General features: G+C 40.4%; 3 protein-coding genes and 1 pseudogene across 3 annotated transcripts; 2 read left to right on the top strand and 2 right to left on the bottom strand.

The window, feature by feature from the left end:
• Window positions 1-91: 91 nt before the first annotated feature.
• Window positions 92-16,551, bottom strand: LOC145466146 (GPI-anchor transamidase component GPAA1-like). Its single transcript, XM_081449913.1, has 11 exons — window positions 16,471-16,551; window positions 16,035-16,169; window positions 13,247-13,429; window positions 12,851-13,104; window positions 12,555-12,656; window positions 11,750-11,946; window positions 10,153-10,349; window positions 9,582-9,903; window positions 8,584-8,786; window positions 2,946-3,128; window positions 92-2,464 (listed from the first exon to the last, which is right to left on the bottom strand). Exons 2-11 carry the CDS (start codon window positions 16,106-16,108, stop codon window positions 2,200-2,202), a joined length of 1,980 nt encoding a protein of 659 aa, XP_081306039.1. The 5' UTR covers window positions 16,109-16,169; window positions 16,471-16,551; the 3' UTR covers window positions 92-2,199.
• LOC145466145 (extracellular calcium-sensing receptor-like) lies at window positions 3,141-8,577 on the top strand. The gene has a single exon (XM_081449912.1). The coding sequence runs from the start codon at window positions 5,779-5,781 to the stop codon at window positions 8,362-8,364; it is 2,586 nt and encodes an 861-aa protein (XP_081306038.1). The 5' UTR covers window positions 3,141-5,778; the 3' UTR covers window positions 8,365-8,577.
• Window positions 16,552-16,648: 97 nt separating the features above from the next.
• LOC145466143 (cytochrome c1, heme protein, mitochondrial-like) lies at window positions 16,649-22,527 on the top strand. Its single transcript, XM_081449910.1, has 11 exons — window positions 16,649-16,740; window positions 17,859-17,915; window positions 18,112-18,260; window positions 18,573-18,699; window positions 19,725-19,781; window positions 20,106-20,166; window positions 20,462-20,514; window positions 20,618-20,765; window positions 21,199-21,261; window positions 21,518-21,555; window positions 22,054-22,527. Exons 1-11 carry the CDS (start codon window positions 16,684-16,686, stop codon window positions 22,162-22,164), a joined length of 921 nt encoding a protein of 306 aa, XP_081306036.1. The 5' UTR covers window positions 16,649-16,683; the 3' UTR covers window positions 22,165-22,527.
• A 235-nt stretch (window positions 22,528-22,762) lies between these two features.
• LOC145466142 (arylsulfatase I pseudogene) lies at window positions 22,763-25,785 on the bottom strand (annotated as a pseudogene).
• Window positions 25,786-25,850: the final 65 nt, after the last annotated feature.

Genomic DNA, 25,850 nt, shown 5'->3' with positions numbered 1-25,850 from the left:
TCTGACAAAACAACAAGTAATGATTAAACACACTCCATTTGCCCAATGCCTGAACGCTTTGATAAGAGAATAACAGTCACTACGTTTATCATGACTGGAAAATGAGATGAAATGTCGAAACAGAATGATCATTGTGAAAAGAGTTTGATGACAAAATGAATGGTTATGATACCGTTATGATACGGTTATGAAAATGATTATAATAAGGCGCCTATGGCAAGCGCTTGTTAATTCTTTCAGTGGCGATACATACCGGTGCTTTCGAGAGCAGTGACGAGCCAAACAACTGCAAAAATGTTAAGATATCGTTTATCTTTATCGTTCAACCTACCTTGGTAGCACAACTGAAGCGACATCGTCTAGGTTAGCTTTTACAGGCACGAAAGTCGCGGAGTAATCGCCCGCACACTTTGTATTCCTTAGACTCGATGCTTTCTAGCCTGCTCCCGCTCGTCGCACGCCCACTTTTTCGATCGTCCTCGCTGATCGAGAGCCTGGAACAGGCTAGATGCATGCTTTCGAACTTTTTGAAATACTTTCCGTCACGATAGAGCTATTTTTAGAGACCAGTTTATTCGTAGTTTTCTCCTCCGAAACTAAAAGCAACTGAAAAGATAGATCTTCTTTCAGGATCGTTACTAAAAGCAGGAACGGAACTAAAGAGGAAAATCACTCAAGGGTGGGCACACTCGTGAAATCCAATTTCTAAAGGCAAAGAAACGACATTTACGAACAGCAGGAGTCGTGAAGGCCTGTCACAACGTTTAATTTCTAGCTCTTTCACCATTTCCTAATATTTTCGTTCATACCCTGCACCAATATTTCCGATTCCTCTCGGTATCCAGGGGTGTAGCTAAGGGGGGGATCCTGGGGTGCCCGTCAACCCCCTTTTTGCAAGCCTTTTTGTAAGCCTTTTTTAAGAAAACAGTACAACAGGTGGCGAAAACGACATGACAATCTAGCGAGAAACCTCGTCTTGACACAGTGACCCCCCTCCCCCCTTTTGAAAAATCCTGGCTACGCCCCGGGCATCATTTCGGTGTCATTCCGGTACTATTCCGGTTCATTTCTGTTCATTCCTGTATACCTGTCATTCCGGTACGTTCCAGTGTCATTTCAGGTTCATTCCGGTGTTATTTTGGTGTCATTCCGTGTTATTGCGGAGCAATAAAAATTAAATTAAATTACTATATTTAGAGAGAAACCCACTCCAGCTCGAAAATCCCTAGCACAACTAACTGCCAAGTTCTCCTAAATTTTGACAGCCAAATCATGCCCAGCTTCAATTAATACCCTCACGCTGGAACAACTTCTGTATAAATACATGAAAATGGCGTCAGCTGATATTCAGAGGACATTTTGAACTTCCTATTGAAAAACACAGAACTATTCCCATTAACCGCAGACGATAAAAATTTACCGTCATAAGCTAAGGAAAACAGAGAATTAAACAGGCAGAGAAATATGGCATCCGTATTGGTTTACAAAGAGGCTATGCCTAAATTAATGTTTACGTTTCGAAACTCCGACCGCCATTTTCGAATATTAATCCCATTTGAAGAAGGAAGTTAATTTTATCTTATTAGTTTACCTCTTGGAAAAATATTGATGAAAGAAGCTTTTAGAGTGACGTCATAACTGTCACTTGGTGTAGTCTCTGGAAGGGAAAAATCTTTTTTCAAGTGAGTAGTCTACGATTTTGTCACTTGGTGTGACGGCGGAATTAAAATCACCTCCAGGAGTAACCAGGATTCCAAATCATCTTGTGTAAAAGCAATCTCCGGTTAAGAACGCGAGTCGTTAGCTTTAAGCGTCCTACGACTACGAGTAGACCCTGTCTCGCTTAGACCGTCGTGCGTGACGGAAAAGAAAATCGCGAAAAAAATGGTCGCGCGATTTACGGTAACGCTCGACGGCCTAGCGAAAATGGGACCACTCGTAGGCTATCAGCTTACAGTCTAAAGCCTTTCAAAACTAAAATTCAAAGGCGCGAGATGAAAAATGTACGCGGAAAGAAAGTCGCGGAAAGACAGTGTGAAAAACAAAGCGGAAAAATAGGGAACAAATGTACACATTTAAAAGCTGAAGAGAGTGTTGCTCATTGACAAAGTGTTTTCTCATCGTTGTTCCGTTGCTCAGTACATAAACAAGTGTTTCTAATTAAACCTGAAAATGCACTGCAAAGTTCCGGTCAAGCGTTCAACGCCACGCTAAACACCAAAACATGAGCCAGTTTGGTAAAAAGCCAAGGCACGTCATAGCAAAGGACCACGTGCCTAACATCCGGGCTTCTCTGATTGATGACGTCACGGATTGCTGGACGGTGGCCAGAGTCGACGAAAGTATGGAAGTAATGTTAGCATCATTTCCTGAAACTATTGCATTGTACGCTAACGACAGGAGGAAAAGAATCATGGGCGGCCACACCAAAAGCAACAGAAGAGCTTGAATGGTGCGACGAGTCCTGCAAACACAAGAGACAGGTTAACTTTCGTACAGCCAAGCTACATATATCAATCTCGTCAAACGATTTCTTTCATAAATTCCCGACTTTTTGAAACGTTTCTGGCACTCTCAAGCAATCAGAGGATATAAAAGAAACACAGCAAGCCCGTTGAACCGCTTTCTTACTCTTAGCAAGTCGTTTGATATTTCTACTCGTTTCTCGCAGTTTTTGTACTCTCCTGAGAAACACTAAGTAATAAATGTCATTATCGATCGGGATTTACGTTGTATTTGAAACCGAAACATCCCTAACCCCATTCAACTGAAAATAGTTATTAGTTTGCTATATTATCCGCTTAACGTTTCAATTGGTTAAAAAACGCGGACGTTTTCAATTATTGAAAAACGATCTTCAAACGTTCAGGCTTATGTTTTCAGGACGCGTCACCTACTTGGAAAGAACAGGACAAACAGGTATAACCAAGAAATAGACAACTCACCTGCTACATGAAGGTTTCACAAACAAGTACACAGGCACATGGAACATGGCAACAAAGAACGCCAGAGAGAAGTTCATGGCAGCCATTGTTCCCATGAGAACCGAGAAGAGTATAAGTGCTGCACACTTGAGCATGTAATGGCTTCTCAGGGTCACGTGATAAGGGACAGCGTCACTTGAATTCCTTGAAGAAAAACAAAGACTAAGTCATAAGTTGGGAAACTATTTTGAAAAGAAGACATCAAAATGATAGCTTTCTCGGGCAGAAAACAATTAGGCTCGTCACGAAATCTCGCGTGACCAACACAAAATACGTCTACGTTTTACGTTATGCTTGTCGAGGATTAGCGCAAATTTTAAGATTAAACTTTGGTAACTTTACTATCATATTTTCAGATATTCCATCAGTTCTGACTTGAATATACTCATACTCTACAAAACAATAACAATGACAAACACTATTTCATAATTGCTATATATTCAACATATCAACACATCCGTGCGCGGATTAAATTGTTGTTTGAAACTTGCAGCTGTTGTACGCGCTCGTCAGTTCATTATCACATTTTGAAATTTGGTCAAAGCCGCATGATGGTCGATTTCCGATCTTGAGACGTGTTTTCGGTAAAAACATCGGATAAGACAGAAAACGTTGCTATTATGTAGACTACCACTGCACTCTAATGGCTGATAATGTATATTTACGAGTAGTTCAGCCAATCAAATTGCAGCATTGGTATTACTATACTAGTAGATCTCTACTACAAATAGATAGAAACAAGGTAAATGTTTTCGATTCCTTAAGAAAAAATCTCCTTACAATCTCAATACATAGCAAACTAACAAGTGATAAGAATGTCGATGAGATCTTTCCTCGAGTAAAGGACAGCACGACCAGGTCCTCACAACTGACAAAAAGATATGAACATGTATGTCAATCATGGAGAGGAGAATCGACATTTCCAGCTTGGGAAAACATGAAATACATAATTTACCAACATTGTACGGATTATTACGCAAACATATGTCTTCGAAAATTGAAAATATATTCCATTCATAGTGGGCTTCCGGTGAAGTAGTTATTTCGCTAAGCGGAGTTTATCATCCTAAATAAAGAATTATCATTACCATTCTATATGTCTGCGATAGAGTTCCACGAAACTGGTGTACAAACGCTAAAAAGATGGCGCACATCAACTCTCACGGTAGTAGATGGTCAGAGGTTCGTGCCGACCAATGCCTCCATAAGAACCAAGGAGACTTAATAAGCGCTGTGTAGAAACAGAAGGCGTGCTCGCGAAATAAATCACACAGTAACTCACCGAAGAAGTGGTGCAAAAGAGTGTTTTATTTTGCGTTTTTTAATACGTGATGGAACATCTCCACCTGTGCGGAAGAGAGCGGCGCCTTCCATTCAACCAAAAATCCCGAAAATTTTGAAATGGGGACAAAATGATACGAAAATATCCAAGGAAAGTTTCCAGAAAAGCCGAAAAATTGTTGAATTTAGGAAAAACGAACCATTCGACCGAAAATTCCGGAAATTCTGGGAGGAAAATCAAATGGAGCAGATATTCTCCGTCGGACATATTGCGAAAATTTGGAGATACCTCGCCAACTTAGGTGCTTACCGTTTGTTGGAATAAACCGATTGGAATGACCGTTAAATAATGGTAAGGGTTTTACAGCATCAGCAAACCAACCGAAGGAAATGGCGCTTACGATTTGCAATTCGATTTGCGGTAATTGTTTTCGGCTGACGAGAGTCTGGAAATTGGTAAATTTAGCAAATGGTAAGGAAGTTTCGGCCATTCCGTTCCAACAGGAACAAAAAGGACTACAGCTGTACCTCGAAATGTCGTCCACAATTCCGAATTAATTTTCCGGAAAATTACTACTCCATTTGATTTTCAACCGAAATTCCCGGATTTCTGATCTAAATGATAAGTACCCTTCTTCTTCAGTTCCGAAAATTCAGGAATTGCCGTTCCATTCGTGATAAGAAATTTTCCGCAATTCAAGCCCGAATTTTTCATCGAATAGACAGCGGCCAGTATTTATACAATTGTACAAGATACGCTGCGCATAAAATGTCGCAAAAGAAGTAGAAAATTATAAAGCGGCCGACAAAATACAGTACGTAATTTTTACGGCTTGAAACGCACGTATCGTGAGAAGCTCATTTTCAACTATTAAAGTGGATAATGGAGTCTCCCTCTCGGTAAATGTATTTACTTAAAGTCGCTAACAAAGTGACAACAAATTTGGTTTGTTTTCGTGCGGAAACGTATAAAACGACAGTACGCTATGGTGTTCCAAGAACTAATTATTTCTTTATACTTTGTCTACGTTGTAGGCTACCAGAATCAGTACGACAAGGTTCGAGATTAAAAACATAACAGGTTGTGTAAAAAAGACACTCACTTTTTTAATTAAGAACTTTCAAAATGTAAATATTTTTCACTCTTGTCAAGCGAAGCAGATATGTTTTTATTTAATTGTATTAATTTTTTCCCATCTTAACTATTGGCTGCCAGTAATTGGAACAGTATGTTATCAGGTGTATGTTATTGCCATTTCTAGAAAACTCTTCAAAGAAACCAAATTTAACAATTTTTGTTGTAATTATTATTTTGGGCTCAGAGATCAAATGCGAGAAATCATTAGTACTAGTGTTTAAATAAATTTTCCCTTTTGATGAAAAAAAATCTCTAAGTCAACAGATTCGTGTCAGCACGCTTACTTAAGAGAAGGTGGCAAATATAGGATTCACCCAAAACCGATCAAGTTGCGTCCAAGTGGTGACAGACTTTGGAAAACGCGAACACCGGGCAATGTTTTCCTTCGTTATTCTCGCAATTTTTTGTTCAAATATCCATCGAGCGGATTCCAAGTTTCATCCAAACCGTATCTTCAAGCCGGGTGACGTAACCCTAGGGGGCCTTTTCGATGTGCACATCAAAGGACCAAATGACACCTGCAGCAGCGAGTTATTCACCATGGGTCTTGGTCACGTCGAGGCCATGCTCTTTGCTATTGAGCGCATCAACAACGATTCCAGTATTTTACAAAACGTCACTATAGGTTACGATATTCGCGACTACTGCGAGAACGCTGGCATGGCGATGACGATGGCTTACGACGTGGTTAGAAACACCGATCCATTCTGCCAGTCTGGTAAGAATCGCACAAACGATTTGTCATCTCATCCTCCAGTTGTGGCTATTATCGGTCCGCACGATTCCATAAGCGCCGTGTTGGTTGGGGGTCTTCTCCAAGTAAACGGCATCGCCGCTATCAGCCCTTCGGCAACGAGCCACGAACTCAGCTCCAAGATGTACCGCAACTTTTTCCGCACAGTTCCCTGCGACACATGGCAAGCTAAGGTCATGGCGGACATCATTGAGTACTTCAATTGGACTTACGTTGCCACTATAGCACTTGACGACACGTACGGACGACAAGGCGTCTGGGCGGTTGAGAAAGAAGTTTACAAGCGCAGAACTTTTTGCATTGCTTATTCCGAGTTTCTCCCGAGACTCGATTACACCGAGAAGCTCAGTCAAATTGTCTTCAAGCTCAAACAACAACGAAACATTGGAGTGGTCATTGTGTGGTTGTCAGGAGGGTATGGAAGGGCTTTTCTACAAGAAACGAACAAACAAGGCGTGCGCGATCGCACGTGGATTTTCAGCGACGCTATAACCGCCGAGGAGAGCGTGCATTTGGACCCGCGCTTCACGGGACTCGAGGGATCTCTGGGAATTCAGCCACGTGACTACCGTGACAAGGCCTTCGATGATCACTTAAGAACGATGACACGAGCGAGAACTTTGAAGAGTAACTTAACGTGGTGGAAAGAATTCTGGGCTCAACATTGCAACCGCAAACTGTCAGAATGCACAAAGAACATGTCCTTATATCAGTCGATTAAAAAAATTCGGAGTTCATTCGTCCCTTATCTTCTGGATGCAGTATACGCAGTTGCCCACGCTATTGACAAAATGTACAAATGCGTGGAACCAAATGGTTTACTACCGGGAGGAGAGTGTCCTCGTGTTTCACCCAGCATTGATACGAAAAGTCTTCCTCTCTACCTTCAGAAAGTCAGTTTCGATGGAGTCACTGGCCGCGTGCAGTTCGACGAGTCAGGAGATGTACAAACAGCATCGTACGATATAGTAAATTTTCAGAGGGGCGATCTCCCAGGTAGGCGATACAAAAAGGTCTTGGTTGGTTCTTGGAGGAAAAACGCTAAGCCGCAGCTCTCGCTAGAATCAAACGTGTTATGGAATGCCAACTTGAACGGCAGCATGCCGAGGTCCGTATGTGTAGAGGAGTGTCCCCCAGGGACTAGGATGTCACCGACAACACCATGCTGCTGGGAATGCATTAAATGCCAACAAAACAGCATAAGCACGCGGCACGGTTCCCACAACTGTACAGAATGTTCACAGAGACAGCGATCGAATAAAGAGCGAACGAAGTGCACGGAGCTTCCGATAATAAGCATGCAACTGAACAGCATCAGTGGTATACTTATCACGGTTTTTGCCAGTTTTGGTCTTATTTTGGCGCTTTTCACGTGGGGTATTTTCATAAGGCATTTCAACACCCCTATAGCCAAGGCCTCAAATAGAGAAATGAGTTTAATACTCTTAGCCGGGGTCACCTCATTGTTTGTATTATCTCTACTCAATCTACCCGAACCCACCAACATGATCTGCCGATTCAGCCACTGTGGACGGATGACCATTTGGATACTGTGCGTTAGCGTTCTCCTCGTCAAGACAATACGAATTGCTAGTGCATTTCAAGGGGACATCATTGCGCAGAACGTCAAACCCTTCATCGCTAAAGCCAGCACTCAGAGAGCTCTTCTAGCCTCGCTTGCAGCTGTGCAGATGAGCTTGACAATAGCGTTGCTAACGCTGGGTCCGCCTTACAAGGAAACCACCATTACGTATCTGAAACACATTTCAATCATCTGCAAGGCATACAGTTCACACGCTGCGGAAAACATCGTATTCGTTAACATCACCTACGGATTCGTGCTTTCGCTATCATGTACGTACTACGCCTACAAGGTAAGGAATATCCCTGAAAACTTCAACGAAGCCAAGCGTATCGGATTTGCCATGTACATCTTACTCCTATCGGCACTGGCCTACTACCCAGTGGCGTTCGCTCTTGACGGATGGCACATAACCGTGCTGGAATGCGCCACGAACATTACTAGTGCCCTGGGATTCCTTCTCTGCATTTTTGCACCCAGAATCTACATAATACTGTTCAAACCAGGACAGAATACTCTGGTCGTATCCAGAGCGCAAGTTGCAAGCTATTCCTTTGCAACAACGACATATCGCGGTGCTCTTACTAAGGGTGGAAAATTGGCCAACAATTCGAAAAAACTGTGACCTCGTTATTACGATCGACAACGAGAACCGTCGACATTTGCGAAAAATTTTACTTTTCCAAAATGACTGTACTGCCTCAAGTTGAATTCCACGACGTCTAGCTAGCCGTCTAACCTACATGTACATCTCCAGACTTAACCTAGCAGCGGTTCCCAAAATCAAGATGTTAATTCTCCTCGACAGACATTTTTCGCACGTTAGTCTGTAATTGTATCTTACCTGGTGATAAATGGGAAAAGCACTAACACAAGGAAGGAGCAAGCCATTCCTACATATGAAGACAGCAAAGGATCTGCTCCTGTGACTTGTCCCAGTTTATAACCAAGATCTGGAGAACAGAACACTAACACACCAGCCAAGTGTGTTGTCATGACAATCGGCACAACGCTTCCAATGTCGGGAGGATATCGTAAAAAAGCAACCTGCAAATATTGAGACAATTCGTGTAGCTTACATGACGTAAACATATCGCCAAACGTAGCATTTATAACTTCTAGTAACGTAACGTAATTCCTTGTACTTGAGAGATTGTGTCAGTTGTATTAAAATAGTTGTCAGTTGACAAAATTTTACACTGTTTATCAATTGGGAATTTAAGGCCATGAAAAAATATCTTTGGTCATACTAATGTTGTAAATTATCATTTAGAGACAAACTGAGTTCCGCTTTCCGTAAAATCATCAGAAATAGCGTGATGCTCCAAAAGATGTCACATTACTCGTTTCCAGATCTCTTTTGTGAAGGAGATAAATGTCACGTCAACTTGTCAATCACGATATATTGTGTTGCGTAGCATCATTCCCACTGAAAACTGAGTAAAATTTTGAGCTTTTAAACCCTTGTCGCACAAAAAGTATTCAATACATCGCGCTCAAATTCCTTGGGACAGTTAATCGTGCTGTGCCCTTTTAATATTCAGTATTAATCTCTTTGTAGCTCCATCTGAAACTGTATCGCTTATGGTAACGAGGTAAATATTGTAAACAAAGACTCTCCTATTGTTTTGGCTATTGATTGGTTAAACAAAGAACTGTATGCATAATTAATGTATGGAGTTATAGGGAAATCTTGGCAACGAGATGCCTGTTCCTGGTGATGTGTTTGTGTTTACAAAGATAAGTTAATAAATAATTTATATTCTTTTCGGTGTGATTAGAATTTAAGTTACCTACAGTTGTAACAACTACAAGGTTAGGCTACAATAAAGTAAAACACACCTTGTCTTCCAGATCAGGAACTTCTTTTTCCCTTGGACGAACATAACCTTCGCTATTCGCAACTTTCTTTCCCCCTGATTCTTCCTCTGGGGCCCCTTCCTCTTGTGAGGTGTCAACCTTTGACCCATTTTCTGGTGCAGACCCTGCTAATGTCCAGAGAACTATGGCCATGATGGCAGGGCCTAGCAGAAGGCAGCCAAAGGGCGGCATGTACATACCGATAGACACGTATCGATGAGACTCTGGGAGGAGGTAGAAGAAAAATGACTGGTGGAACTGTTCTAGGAGGTTGTTTAAGCTGCGGAAAATACCTTCAATGACCCTGCCGAAAAAAAAATAAACATTTTTTTTTAATTGTTATTTTCAAATTTTACCTGAAATTTTACAGAATATGTAAGCCTGGAGAAAATTACACAGTTAACTTCAAGTAGATGCAGTCTGTGCGTGTAAATTATGCACTCCCAGGAATAAATATCTGCTGGAAAAAACAACAACAATAACAACAACAAAATTACATGTAACAGAAATTGTGTAGTTGAATCAACATTAATCTTCAAGTATCAATGCCTACTTTCCAGTTTCCAGAAATCCACGTCCATACTCCCACGTCTCTCCAGCTCCTCTCATTGTGAGAGCTTCAATGCGATATCTGTGAAATAAGCCATGATTTCCAGAAGCCCTACCAGAGGCTTGATAAAACATCATCATCACCATGGTAACAAGGGATTGCACAGAGTCTGCCCAGGCTCCTAAGTGTTCATGGTATCCCTGATGACATAATAATAATAAAAAATGAACATAATGTATTACAAAACAACATACGAAACAAATTAGTATAGGTAATCAATACAGTTTTTCTCGTTCAATTTGGAATTAATTTGCACAAGTGAGTTTTTCAAAAAGCTGAAATTGCATGAGCCACTTTGGCAAGTGCAATTTCAGCTTTTTGAAAAACTCACCAGTGCAAATTAATTCCAAATTAAAAGAGAAAAACGGTATGATTACTTATTAATAATATAATCATGAAAAAATTTGCGTGAAGGAAGTGCCGGAAGATCTTTCTTGAAGCCATTTTTTCTCATTTGAGAAAACTTTTTTCAAAGTTTCCACACAAAATTCTCATCATCATTTTACCTCATATCAATGGCTTAGAATATTTCCTATTGTATTTCGGCCAATCATAATCCAGAATTACAATGTATAATTTGCACTGGTGTTATATGTTTTGCACTGTTGTTACACTTTTTGCACTGGTGTTAGACTTGAACTGCACTGCTCTCAGCCAATCAGAATCGAGTAATTTTTTCATGTATATTATTAATTCATTACTGTACTTCATTATTTGTTGTGCTTTTTAAAACTAGGTCACCATTAAATGCATTTTGCAACACGATAAATTCCAATAGATTTTTATCCAACTTACATGAATTTCATTGTTTTTAACTGAGATATTTTAAGTGCATAACAATCCTTTTTCAATAGGTAAATGTGGGTTATTGACCAAGCGTGAGGTCAAGATGGGTGGACATTGGCCAAGTTCTTTTTTGCGTGTTTATGGACCGAGATGGAGTCCAGGTTCATAAACATGCAAAACAAAAAGAATGACCCCAATATCCAGCCATCTTGACCGAAAAAGCTTGGTCAATAAAGGATTTACACATGAAAAAAATAACATTATTTTGTGCGCAAACCTGAGCAGGCAAGATAGCACTATCTTACCTGCTCTGGTAGCTAATCACAGCACAGGATTCAGTTCATCTTGCCTGCTCACGGAGCTACGTGTAGCCATGTATAATGATTATAAAATTTGATTTGCATTTAGAAAAAAATACTTTTTTAAATACAAAAAATGAAATAATTACTTTAGGTGCTTTCTTTTTTTTTTTTTTTATTTTTTTTTTTATTATTATTATTATTTAAAGTAACACGTCTTAACAAATTACATGTATCACAAATTACAAAAATTACAATTACTTTAGGTGCTTTCAAAAAGTGCTGACATCAGAAACAGTGAGGCTAGAAAAAACACTCTCTAATGACCTATCATTAAGACAGTGTAACCCTTAGTAAGAAGTCAACCTTATTTGTAAGTAGGAATCATAAGATCAAAACTGACTAAAATTTAGTCAGAATAACATTTACAGCATTTTGATTACAGAGTTTGTTACCTCTGTATGCAGTGTTGCTGGAATACGCTCCTTATGGCACAGCCTGAACACGGTATTAACAAGATCAAGATTAGGCAGTTGTCCATTTATTCCTTCAATAGCAATCTCAAAGGAGTTGACTTTTTCATGTGGAAACTCCAAGTTCAATGCAGCTTGAATAGAACCAGAATGTCCTTCAAGTGGAGCAGAAGAAATATCTGTAAAGAAAAAAAAAAAAAAAAAAACGATTCATACAGTCAAACCTCCACTAACAGCCACCTCCAGGTTTCTACAATAGCTACTTTTTTGGTCCCAGTAGACAGTCCATACATTCACTCTTATTTTAACTTCTCTACAGCGGCCACCTCACCACAATGGCAAAAAAACTAATGTGCCCTGACTGTCAAAATAACCTCTTGACAAAAGCCAGTCAATCAATGACTCACAAAAGGTGTATTCAAAACCCAGGCATTTTTTTTTTGTAGTAAAAGGTCACCAAACTTAATCCGTACCAAATGTCATTGGTCTCTGCTTCTGTTTTATTGAATGATATCTTTTGATTTTGTTACCTAAATGTATTTATACACCAAAGTAAGCATTTTTTTTTTTTAAAAAAAGATGTTTAGACCCCCATGTGCACCTCCCCATAACAGCCATCTCTCTACAACAGCCAGTTTCCTTGTCCAGTTGGCTGTTGTGGAGAGGTTTGACACTCACTGTAATTTTAATTATTTTTGTTGTAACCCTTAAATCTAATATAGTGTGCAAGAACATAAAAGGTACACCGATGTATAATATGTGGCAGCCAGTCAATATTGATACTAACAAGAATTTGGAAGACCATGGTATGCATCAAGCCAGCCCTGCATTCCAAGCTGATCTTTGTCTGTCACAAGAAATATGATATCCTTTGACCAGTAACTTTTTCCTACAAAAACAAAGTTCAATACACAATTAAATACATGTAGTTTCCAGGCAAGAGATGGGACTAGTAAATAAGTCAGACTAATGGAAAAAAAAATCTTTAGGACTTTGAGGACAAGATCACTCCTGACCTGGCTAGCATACGCCCTGTCCTATTTGGCCCTGTATGATTTGATTTGGAACACTTTTCAAACTTACTGCGACAATGGTCTGCAAATGAAAGCATTAATGCCAGAGCTCCTTTGTTATTGCCTTGGTTGTAAGGAACACTAATGACCACTGCCTCAGTGCCCGCTATCCTGGGAGCCCTGAGAATCCCATAAACATTCAAGCCAGCCACGTCTGGCCACTCTGAAACACCAGGAAACGGCAAGTGGACTGTGAAGTTCTGTTGATAAGTCTGAAGGCCAATATTTTCCATTGCATTCATGATCATCTGTGATGCAGCATTACTGGAAAAAAAAGATTACATTAATAATGATTTTATTATAGTAGCTGTAGTTAAATACCAGTATTTATCTTAAAGCCTCACATATGGATGGCCATCAGATTTGTATACACTTTCAAAATAACTACAGTACTTTAAAACAGTACCTCATATCTCCTTCTGGCAGTGTTGATAACTTCCCATACAACTCAGAAGCAAGTCTGTGATTCTTGTATTCTGCTTCAACCAGTCCAGGTAGCAATGCATTTTCAGAAAAATAAACCCGGCCATTGAATGCTCGATCAGACAAAGCACACAGCCAGACAATGCCGATAATATAACTAAGTATACTGTGAAAGCAAACAAAAAGGTTACGAGATCAATAAAATAAAAATGCTACTATCGTGTATTACAGAGGCACAGTTATTAACTTAAGACTACATACTGCAGCAAAATGTGATGGGGTATTTTCTATACTTAGGAAAACAACTTGGAGAAAAATGATCTTTCTTGTTAGTTTTTGTAACTATACAATAACATGATCATTATCCACACATAGACATGTGCAATCTTAAAAATGAAGCTGGAAACCAGAGTGCATTTTATACAGGTTATGCAGAAGATCTTTAGCATAGATTTTCGGGGTTTTTTTTTATGATTATCAATTCCTTAAAATTATGACATACCTTCAGCATGAGTTTCACATGGACTGCACCTTAGGCTGGAAATATTTTATTATTTTTTTAGCACAATTTGGTGCTAAGCACTGATAAAGAATGCTGAATACTTTTTCTCACCATCTGACACCCTACATTAATTATCATAAGCTACTAATGCAGTACATGTCATTCACCTACAGTACATATCACATATGTAGCTTTAAGTTAATTCATTTATTATGTACAGTAATTGAGGGTTTTGGTACTTGGATCAAATACAGTAATTACTATGGTAACCCTGTCAGCAGTCATGCGCATTGTAATATATAGCGTGCGGTTTGTCAGCTTGTCAGCAATCGCGTGTCAGTAGCGTTAAGAAAGACTTCTAGTTGCCTGTTTTGTCAATCTCGTATAATATCTCCGACTTTCGCAGCGACTAACTCTCCAAAAGATGGCCATGGCTAAGGATTTCGAGTACAATCTTGATGATCTCACTCGTCTCATGGAAGAGCAAGAACTTAACCCTCCTCCAGCTCAAGGGGCACGACCGAAGAAAAAATCCAAAAAATCAGCGAGCGCGAAAACCAGTGAGGGAATCACGCCGCCTGCAATCTCCTCTGAGATAGAACTCGAGCGTACTCGGCAGGACAACCTTAAACTACAACTCGAGATCACCAAGACACAGTTGGAATTGGCCAAGCTGACGGCCCCGAATGCAAACCAACAACAGCTTACTCCAGATCACGCGAGCTCTGATCTTCCGCTCACGAATGTTCTTGCAGCCTCCACACCCTTGAATCCGGCTATCGCCAGTTTTCCAACTTTGGATACACTTCGCACGCGCCAGAAGGCATCCTCCACCTTACCAAACCAGTACGTTTTCTCCAGTAAAGACGACTGCTTGGCGCTACAGTCATATCAGTCTCAGCTCCTGACGCTCGCCTTCCAAGACTCAACCAAGAGGACAATGCGAACTTATCTCCGCGCTTTTCAGTTATTTTGTTCTCATTTTAAATTTCCCTTTTTCCCTGTTACAAAGGCCACATACCTGGCCTACCTCGCATTTCTCTCTCAGTCACTCAAGTCTTTTTCATCGGTTAGGAATTACCTCAGCATTCTCTCGCATATCAATAAGTCTTTAGGTTATAGTTGCGCCTTTATAGGCGATTACGACACACGTCTCGCAAACCGGGCAGTCAGAAGGCTTTTAGGTGATTTCACCGCGCGCAAGCACGCCATGAGTGTGGATATCCTTTTACAAATCTCACGCCAATTCGACCCTGGCAACGTTTTCCATACCTGCATGGCTGCGCTTTTTCTCGTTGCCTTTTTCTCCTTTTTACGGATATCTAATTTGGTTCCGCGCACGCTCGGCAATCTTTCTCATCACAGTCCCCTTTTTCTAAGGCGCTCTAGTGTTAAATTTTCTGCTCGTGGTGCTGTCCTCTCGGTCACCCGCACGAAGACCCTACAATTTAATCAGCGTATTCTCGAAATCCCGCTTCCACTCATACCCGGGTCCCCGCTATGTCCCGTTTCAGCCTTAAGTGCTTATCTTCAGCACGTCCCTGCAGAGCCATTTTCGCCCCTGTTTGGTGTGTACATCAATAATCAGTACCAGCCGATTTTAGCATACCATTATAACTCTTTCATTAAGAGAGCAGTTTCCAGCTTAGGGTTGGATCCAACATGTTACTCGTCCCACAGTTTTCGTCACGGGGGTGCTTCGTTCGCCTTCAATAATCGCGCTCCTACCGAGTTTATCAAGTCGCACGGCGACTGGCTTAGCGATGCTTATTTAGTGTATCTAACCATGTCAAATGACGAAAAGTTCAAAATCCTCGATTCAATCACCACCAAACTGCGACACACACATTAACTCCACCTTTCTTTTCCTGGCTTTGGGGTCTCTTTTCCTTAGCCGAACAACATCAATAAAGATTTGTTTGTTTGCCCAGCCAGTCTCTCCCTTGTGTCTATCGTGGTGTGTGATGGTAATTGAGGGTTTTGGTACTTGGATCAAATACAGTAATTACTATGGTAACCCTGTCAGCGGTCATCCGCATTGTAATATATAGTGTGTGGTTTGTCAGCTTGTCAGCAATCGCGTGTCAGTAGCGTTAAGAAAGACCCAGCCCACGCTACCCATGGGTCTCTTTTCCTTAGCCAAACGACATCAATAAAGATTTGTTTGTTTGCCCAGCCAGTCTCTCCCTTGTGTCTATCGTGGTGTGTGATGGTAATTTTAAAATATTTGCATTTTCAGTTAATTCAGATTCAAACTAGTAGCATTTACCACAATTTTGAGCAGTGAGCCACCAAGATATCTACAACTTTCTTCCTGCCATGGACATCTGACAACAGACCCATTTCTTCTCACACAATAGAACTACACAGGTAGACTGGCTATTAATTTATACTGTGGCTTCACCTGAAATAGAAAAGAGCACATTTTGTGTTTAAAGAAAAATTTTGAGTAAAAGTTAATATACACCTGTATTATGGAATGTGATGAACTTAAGCTTTTGAAAGGTTACGTTTTGTACCAGCCACATTGTGCAGAGTATAGTACACAGCTGGCGTCAATATTCATTTCTGCAATTCTGTACTAGCAAATTTACAAAATTAGCAAATTTACATCTAAAACTCTCACTTGACTTAGAAAAATGACAGAATTTATACAAAGGATATATACGACAGATTTATGAAGACTTTACTCTCTTAGTACTTACCTCCTCACACTCCGAAACTAAGCTACAAAAATACGCCAAAAAGTTCCCAGATTTTCCGCCATCTTTAACAATCCTCATATCCAGGCTCTATCTAAGCGAACACGAACATGAATTTTGGCGAGGTTATATTTCTCACTGATGGTCATGCGCAGTCGGTCAGGTTATGCAATATTGTCCCACTGAATTCTGGGAGAAAACTACGTCCATTTCAAGATGGCGTTCAGTTGCCGGTTACGAGGAATTTCGAAGCGATTACAGGATGTTTTTAAGGTAACAAAAGTTTTTAGTTCGTGAGATGTTTGTTCTATATGTAGAAAATTCTTACAGAGAAAGTCTCAGTGGAAACATAGATGGGGTTGTTGTACAGAACCTACCAACTTCACGCTTTTTCGAGAATCAGAAATGCTGTAATGGCGCAGCGATCATACACCGCTAAAACTAACTAAAAGAGCTTGACTTTTCTGAGAGCTAATATTTTTAAAGCTCTGCGAGTTTTTTTTTCTGATACATGTACATTTTGTACATAAACGTCGACTCCGTTATCAGTGCTCCGTTGATTTCTTTAAAATATAAGCTTACAGTCCAGTATCAGGATATCTGAGCTTAGTATCACTGTAAATAAGCTTTAGCTTAAATGTTATGTAATGTCCCTTGATGGATGTTTGCAAATGTCGTTATGTCGAAGTTTGATTTGTTTTAATATCATTATTTTTGAAGCATTAGAAATGGAAGGTTGGTTAGTAAGAAATGAACTGGCTGGGTGCTTTGTAGCCTGTGAACGCAGACATATTTCCGGCTGTCACTTGTCTCCGCTGAAAATAACGTCTGTGAACTCAAGCCAGGAAACGATTTCTGTGTGGTAGGAATTTTAAGCCAATCACAGTTTAGCTCAAGTAGCCCCAGAACTACTGCGCAAGGTATTCGCTGCAAGGAACACTCAAGTTTCATTCTATCATGGAATCTGACTGGCCAAGGAGAAACAAAAGTCATTACGTCGCAGAAATTGTTTGCTGGCTCAGGTTCGCAGTCATTATTTTTGGCAGAGACAAGCGACAGCCAGAAATACATCTGTGTTCGCAGGCTAGGTGCTTTGACATGGTGCAAAAAAAAAATTGTTGTCTTTGTTGAAGCATTTAAGCTTATATGAGAGGGATCCACCGTATCTGTATTTCTGTTAGAAAACAGGATGATGGCAGGACGACAAGTAAGGGTAGATCCCTCATCTTAACATCCTCTTTTTCCCTTTAGGCTTTTTCTACAGACATGCTTTGTGCAAGCTATGGCATATGACATCTATCTCATGTTTTGAAAATAAATTTTTACAGTGAGCACAATGCAATCTTCATTGTTTCTCATCACATTTTCTTTGCAATGACTTTAAAAACTAGATGCAATCCAGACTGACAACCACAGCAGCTTTAGAAGGGAGCAAAAGCAACCCAAAAGTAAGTGGTTTTTATCATGTTGTATAAGTAGTACAGTATGTGCAGGTCAGCGTGAAATAGTGTACATGTTTTCAGGAGTACAGTGAGATACTTGATATACATACTCTGATCATTTACTTGTACATATTCTCAGGGGTGCAGTTTCAATACCTGTACTTGTTCTATTCATAAACTGCATATTTTGTTCTTTTCTAAGATGTGGTTTGCATTTGGTGCCCTTGCTGCTGGGGGTCTTGCTACCGGTTACATTCTTCAGCCGAGTGTTGGTGCCGCAGATCTGGAACTTCACCCTCCGCACTTCCCTTGGGATCATAAAGGTCTCCTTAGTTCACTGGATCATGCAAGGTATGCTCATGTATGATGTGGCTCAAAATCAAGTTACAAGTTATTCAGCAATATATTAAATTTGGAAAATAATAACAATTTTTTATTGGTAGGAATCAAAGCCTAGAGGGTTAAAGACTTAAAATCAATCAAAATCACAATTAAGTAACATGTACTGGCTTTATTTTTTTTAATTTTGTGGAAATTTTATTTTATTTAGTCAATAATATATTTAGTGTATATGTACACTGTATACATGTAGGTCTTGATTAATATGTAACATACTACAATATGTTGCAGACAGTTAACTAAGAGTTTATCTTTGTTTGCCAGTATTCGGCGGGGCTATGAAGTTTATAGACAAGTTTGTGCTGCTTGTCATTCAATGGACCAGTTAGCGTATCGTCATCTTGTGGGCGTAGCTTACACTGAGGATGAAATGAAAGCTATTGCCGCAGAGGTATGGAAACAAACTCCTTTCATGACTTGGTCATGCACGCTTAAATTTTGTAGTTTTGTAACATACATGTACATAAACAGAGTTCTCCCGAAAATTTGAAGAAGAGGGAGAATAACTTTGAGTAGGCGGCGGACAATGCCAATAAAAAGACATGGAGTGGTTTTATTGGAGCCCCATGGAGGGGGGGGGGGAGGGTGACTGCAACCTTTTATTGGGGGTCCGGGAGCCTCCCCGGGAAAATTTTGAAATTGGGGTTCTAAAAGGTGCATTTCAGTGTATGTTAAGCAATCATGGTTTTGTTCCTTTGTTAAAGAAAAGTAATTTCACTGCGAAAAAAGAAGAAATCTTCGCAGTTATTTGTTCTCGAAAATCCTCCATGTGCGAGCCAAGCACTGGGTTGCACGTCGTTGTGTTTAAAGAACTAATTAAATTACATGTTTGTTCACTGGAGATAAAAGAACTAATTTTAATTATATTTTTGAAAGAAAACAACTTATGACCTTCATTTGTGCCATCTCTATTTTCTTTTCAATTTATCCCTGGTACTGAGCAGCGATTGCTGGGTTTTTCGCTCCATTTTCAGAGGAAAAACTGAGCTTCAACTTAACCCCGGTTGTCAAATATTCCAGTGCTGCTGTCACGGCTCAGTGCCCACATCAGGTTTTTGGCGGCAATTCTCACGGCTGGAACGATTTCAGATTTCTTTTATCTTACAGCTATGAGTTGTATTTTTTAATCGCTACGTATTTGTTGAGAAAATTGAACTGGCTGGCAAAGTTGAAATCTCATGTACATGACATGATTGTATACAATATCAGTCAGTCCATCCATCCATCCGTCGGTCTGTCCGTCCATGACCATTTATCCATCCATCAGCAAATCCCTTTTTCAGGCACTCAGTGGATCAGTTTTTCAGTCCATGCATCATTTGATCAGTTTGTCAGTCAGTTTGTTTTAGTGTTTGTTTTTATGTATGTAGGCTGCACTGAATATTTTATTATCAATTTATTGTTTGTTGTCTATAGGCACAGATTGAAGATGGGCCTGATGATGATGGAAACATGTTCACAAGACCAGGAAAGGTGGGACTGCAAGCAAAATATGATCTCTCCATTTATTTTTACACTTTGTTGTTGGCCATTAGGAATCTACCAATGGGCATACACTGTTAATTCTTTCAAGAAATCTTCCGCTCAAGTTTAGGTACCATACTGCTTTCAAGGTTGTCTTATGTGGCATTCACCTTTCTACATATACGTGAGTGTATTATACTCTTCATCTCAGGCACAGTAGTGAGACGAAAAAGGGGATATTCCTGGTATGTTTCTTCCCGGGAGGTCTTTTTTGTGATCTGTTGGGTCTGTAATTTACGTATACTGAAAGTATATCGTCTTTTGCTTTTCCAGTTGTCAGATGGTTTCCCCAAGCCATATCCTAATGAACAAGCTGCTAGAGCTGCTAATGTTGGTAAGAAATGTGACGTGTAAATGAACACCCTATGTTACATAACCTACATTATTTGTTTGTCCATTTGGTTTGTAGATTTTGAAGCGAAAGATTAACTGTGAGAAAAGACAGTCATGTTTAAACAGCACAGTCTGTGCAACTGAATTAGTGGCAAGGTATTCCCATGTGGCCTACACTATGGACACAATCATTGGTCTTAGAAGACGCATTACTGTTATACATGTTTTAAATAGTAGCGTTACTGTGACATATACTTGTTATTGCTAATACTTTTGGTTTTCCACTCTTATTTTAGGTGCTTACCCACCAGATCTGGGTCTTATAACATCAGCAAGACATGGAGGGGAGGTACATGTTCAAATTATATCATAGACACAGATCTGTACACTTATGATATTGAAGTTACATACATGTTGTGTTACTGACAACTGGTGCATTTAATTTCTGCCAGGACTATGTGTTTGCCATCCTTACAGGATACATGGATCCTCCTGCTGGGGTAGAGGTTAAGGAAGACTTATACTTCAATCCGTACTTCCCTGGGCAGTCAATAGCCATGGCACCAGCATTGTACAACGAGATCATTGAATATGAGGATGGTAAGACTGTAGACTTTCACTGTCTGGCTGAAAAAGTGTCAATAAAGTCTGAGCCCTGACAACTGAACAGCATTACTGACTTCTCCTCTTACTTTCTCTCTTCAATTCAGTTTCCCTTTGCCTTTCAATCAAATCTGATGTAGTTACATCTTTATGGTACTCAAGTTTCTGTAAAAGCTATTAACAGGCTTGGGTGCAGAGCAGCTCATGATTAATGATTTTTATCAACCTCAAATACTAGAAAATTCAAAGGAAAACATGAATTTGTGTAGGCTGGTGACTAAGTGAATCTATAGTATCAAATTTGGTGCTTCTATCAGGATTTGTGATTCGAGGGACAAATGTCTTGATTCAAGGCACTTTGAGTAAGTTGCAAACTGAGGTAAGACTGTCGACCTTCTTTGACAAATGCTGTATCTGTGTTTGATTCTAGGTACTCCTGCTACTGTTAGTCAGCTGGCTAAAGATGTGTGCACATTCCTTAAATGGGCTGCAGGTGAGAATACGATGCAAATATCTTTTTATGTAATAATGTCAAAAATGGAAAAAAGCATTTGGCCTTATTTCCAAACTCAGAGAAGGGAGTTAATACAACAGGTAGCAGAGTATTTGTGATAACGAGGTGTTTGGAATTGTGGTCAAATACTGTTTTGAGTGTCTCACAGAGGTTATATCAAATCGACTTCAGTTTGTATCGAAATGACTGTACATGTAAGTTGTAATGGCTTCTTATCAATGCTTTCTCCCTACAGAACCTGAACACGATGATCGCAAAAGAATGGGAATGAAGGTAAATGTCAGTGTACGTGAATGCAAACAGGCCAAATTAACCTTAACTGTTCACGGTTACCACTAGTGATTCACAACGTACGTTGTATCCCTTCTCAGGTAAAACAGTACAACTTAAGATTGTTGTTTACTTAAGTGTGGCCCTGCAGGGGGGGAGTAGGATGTGGATTGGGAGGTGGGTGCCTTTTGCACCTACATTTAGCAGATGACCAATTTTTTCTTTTTTTCAGCAACGAGGTAGAAGGAGATTAGACTCCCATTTACAGATGCTTTTTCGAGCCATCCTGACAAAGTATCTGAAATCTTAACTGTGTAGATGTTTTCGTACATGAAACTTGTTGACTGACTCTCCAGTTCTTAACATCGGTCAGATCAAAAGCTTGTTTTCTAAGGGCTAGCACTCAAAATTCTATGGTAGTTGCTTAAAGTTGCAGCGGCAGTTCATTAATATTTCAAATGTGTTAAACTCCTCACTGTTTCCTGTTTTCTTTCTCCCCAGGCGGTTGTACTTCTCGGATGCTTGAGTTTTGCCGCCTACTACTACAAACGACACAAGTGGTCGGTACTGAAGAGTCGCAAGATCGTGTACCGCCCTTCACCTCACTCCTGAAAGGTTCTTTAATCCGGGAAGATTGAAGTAACTTTTTACACAGATCGTGTCAGCAGTGAATGAGAACAAAAACTAACTCACATTTTGAAGTGTCCCATGCTTATTAGTGAACGCAAAAGTTTGGCTTTGCACTCCGAATCGCGTCCCTGTGTTGTTTGTTGAGTGACTGAACAGGGCTTCCTGTAAAGCAGTCTGTTGAGCAGACTGCTATTTTGCAGTTCATGATGATTATTGGTGTTTTGTTTTTTATTTCAAGGACATATCTTTTGTTGAGAAAATGCTGTTAGGTACACGAATTTGTAAAGGGGATTATTACCTTTGCCTTGTAATTTAGTGTGATGTGAATACACACCATGAACTGTTTCTGATGTGGTCCATTGTTGTCTTTCTCCAATGAAACAGTTTGCGATCATCAAACCTCTTGACTCGCTGGTATGGTCTGAGTACCGCTCGCCACTGCCTCTGGAGAAATATCCCGATTAAATTCTCAAGAGGAGGTGGTTAGATGTACACGAGCTACGCCAAACTGCTACATTCAGACAGAATGCTCTTTTCATAATCAAGGACACTTGGTTACTGATCGAGGCTAAAATAGTTTGCCCGTGATGGCTGAACGCTTTTTACGTAGTGCGCAGAGTGGGTTTTCGCGCTTGAAACAGAATATGAAAGAAAGTTCAGAGACACTTGTGACGGAGTTCAGTCGAAATGTGGTTATTTTGTCGATTTACGAATGAAAGTTGGCCTCTATAGGATTGATTTGGTTAATTATTAAAATGATGCAGGAATTTTGATTCAGTCTAACGTTGACAGCCTACAACAAAACCACAGAACTCCACTATCTTAATAGCGAGTTCATTTATCCATCCACGGTACCCAGACACCACAATGCCTGTTCGGTTTGGAATTAGGATCGGGCTGTGGAAACCGGGCGGGTATCGCAGTAAAATTGTACTTTTCCAGCCTGGCCAGTAAATCACGCACTACATCCGGGTGCTGCTTAGATATCTCATCCCTTTCTTCGGGATCATTAGTAACGTTAAAAAGAAAAACACTATTAATTTTGTGTTGGTTACAGGAAGACTGGGTCAATCGGCCCATTTCCGCTGCTGGAACCCAGTCTCCATTTCCTGGGCAACCAAGGAGTAGTTTCCAATCTCCTCTCCTAAGAGCAGCATTACGGCAATGGGAATAACCGTCTGACGTTCCCCAGAATTCATCAATAGGGTCGATATTATGTAGGATTTCTTTCCTTAGAGACGGTTTGTTCTCACTGATGCTCGCCCATTGATTAACTCCATCCAGTGGAATCGTCTCAACTGATGCCTCGGCCAAGTGCGCGAGGGTTGGGAACCAGTCTGAAACATGCGTCAGCCCTGTGTGAATTCTTCCAGGTGTTTGAATCAGTTTACTGTTCACGAAGCCTACACTTTTTATGCCGCCTTCCCAAAGCGAAGCTTTCCAACCTCGCAGTGGCCAATTATTACCTCCGACGGTGACCTGTCCGCCATTATCACTGCTAAAAATTAACACGGTGTCTTTCCATAAGCCGCGTTTTTTCAGCGCCCGCGTCACGTTGCCAACAGCCTCGTCCATGCACGAAACCATGGCAGCGTAAACGCGCCGATTATGATCTTTTATGCTTTTGTAAGTCTTCAAAAATCGCTTGGGCACCTGAAGAGGTGCATGAGGAGCTTGAAACGACAAAAACAAGAAAAGTGGACTCTTCGGGTCGTGTTCTGTAATTATCCTCTCCGCTTCCTCAGCGAAAAGGATTGTTGTGTAGTCGCCGACTACGTCTCGTATAAGCTCCTCATTCCGCCAAAAATCATAACCGTTCAAAAACTTGTAACCTTCTTTAGGAAACCCAAGTCGATTGCGATGGGTGTAATAATCCTGACCACCTGTTAAAAATCCGTAAAACGAATCAAATCCCCTTCGTGTTGGGACGAATTCTTTTTTATAGAACCCCAGATGCCATTTTCCAATCAAGTGAGTTCTATAACCACTCTCTTTCAATTTCGCTGCGATTGTCGTTTCGTTACTCGGTAAAGCATTTGCCTGTGAGGGCCAAATGATGCCGTGTTGTAGACCAGTGTGAATATCATAGCGTCCTGTTAAAAGCTGCGCCCTCGTTGGTGTGCAAATTGGCTGAACGTAGTAATTTTCTAGTCGAACTCCCATGCGAGCTAATTCGTCCAAGACTTTTGTTTCGATTTTCGAGTTATGGTAGCCGATGTCGTTGAAGCCCAAATCGTCTGCTAAGATGAAAATAATATGTGGCTTTTTACCTTGGCCAATGATTGTCAGACCGATTTCAAGCAATACGAAGAGAAGACATTTGATTCCAGTTCTTAATCTCAAGTGTAAGCAGTAGCCCATTCTTTGTAGCGTTTTTCTCTACTGTTAAAAGATGTGATCAGTTGTTTAGATCTCTTTACTGGTCTTTACTGTTCGCTAATAAATCAAATAACACGGAGGAGGGATTAACAACAAGAAGAATTCCAATGTTAATCTTGCAATTAGCAAGGAAAACAATGATATTACTGCAGGTCTTCACTGTTTGGTGGCAGGTTTTCCATTGTGATAGATAATAACTTTACCCAAGGGTACCGACTTCCGTTGTATTCCCTACAGCGCTAGCGCTCTTAATTCTTTAGGTCACTTCAACTGAGTCAGTCCGAATTCTCATCGCACTGTGAAGTGCAAAACAAGAGAGCATGAAGAGTAGGCGTGAGAGTGAATCCCCCATATAAGCCTTATTCACAAGATAATCCTCAAGTTATTTTTAGACATGGTGCCCAGTTCTTCGACGGATGTTAGCACGCGCGTCGCGTGGGTGTTAATAAGGCCTATATGGGGAATCAGCTATCTTGCCATTGATCCTCTCCTGGTGCGACAGGCCTCTATGATCACTCTCATCGCTCAGGGGGTTAGGCGGACTCAAAATCACATACACAGCAGATCAGTTGAGGCGCACACTCCGACACATTCCTTTGCGGGTGTGTTTCATCCGCGCGTCCCAAAATTTTCTCGTTCTAAGCTCAGATATAGACTTCTAACTCGAGTTTTCATTTACTTCTATCAGAAATATGGGTAGAAAAAGTGTTTATAACCGAAAGTTTATGCCATCCACTTTTCATTACTTGGTCAATTTCATGATTTCTTTGGAAATATATTTTGAGAAAGATCTGCGTCAAGTAAAATACCTTAATTGTGCTGTGCTGAGCTGGGCATCATTATTTGAAACATTTTCCAATAGTTATGTGCATTTGGATAGAAACAAGCCAATGTGATGACCAAAAGCACTGTAAGCCGGGAGAATGCTTCTCCATTTGCGTTTAAGCTATTTCTACCCTAGTGTCCTTCGCAATCGCTCGGGAACTTAACGTGACTACGTGACTACCCAAGCTGTAAAGTTTTTTTTTTTTTTTGACTGCCTGGCAATGCATAACAGTTCTCAAATCCTTCATAATTAATCGAGTTTTAACAAAGGAAATCATAACCGTGACTGTGTTTGGATATCTGACGGTAATAAGCAGAGATTTTTACGATTTTTTTTCACCAATTTCTCCTTAGTTTTATTTCCGATTGAGAAGAAACAAACCTTGTTTGACCTTATTTCCAAACACCTTGATGCGCGTCGTATTATCAACTCACTTCTCGATGTCCTTCTTTCGTCTTTGATA

This window comes from Orbicella franksi, chromosome 13 (genome assembly GCF_964199315.1).
Source record: "Orbicella franksi chromosome 13, jaOrbFran1.1, whole genome shotgun sequence".
Taxonomy (NCBI): Eukaryota; Metazoa; Cnidaria; class Anthozoa; order Scleractinia; family Merulinidae; genus Orbicella; species Orbicella franksi.
The sequence above is the reverse complement of the archived record's forward strand: the minus strand, read 5'-3'. Positions and strand labels throughout refer to the sequence as shown.

Bases quoted from the DNA above. Each gene is read 5' to 3' on its own strand.
- LOC145466145 (XM_081449912.1), top strand. From the start codon at position 5,779: ATGTTTTCCTTCGTTATTCTCGCAATTTTTTGTTCAAATATCCATCGA.
- LOC145466146 (XM_081449913.1), bottom strand. From the start codon at position 16,108: ATGGGTCTGTTGTCAGATGTCCATGGCAGGAAGAAAGTTGTAGATATC. The intron at 13,105-13,246 runs GTACTGTTTTAA...TTTTTTTTCCAG, and splicing joins CTGCCAGAAGGAGATATGAG to TAATGCTGCATCACAGATGA. The intron at 9,904-10,152 runs GTAGGCATTGAT...TTTTTTCGGCAG, and splicing joins GGATTTCTGGAAACTGGAAA to GGTCATTGAAGGTATTTTCC.
- LOC145466143 (XM_081449910.1), top strand. From the start codon at position 16,684: ATGGCGTTCAGTTGCCGGTTACGAGGAATTTCGAAGCGATTACAGGAT. The intron at 20,515-20,617 runs GTACATGTTCAA...AATTTCTGCCAG, and splicing joins CAGCAAGACATGGAGGGGAG to GACTATGTGTTTGCCATCCT. The intron at 20,766-21,198 runs GTAAGACTGTAG...GTTTGATTCTAG, and splicing joins GATCATTGAATATGAGGATG to GTACTCCTGCTACTGTTAGT.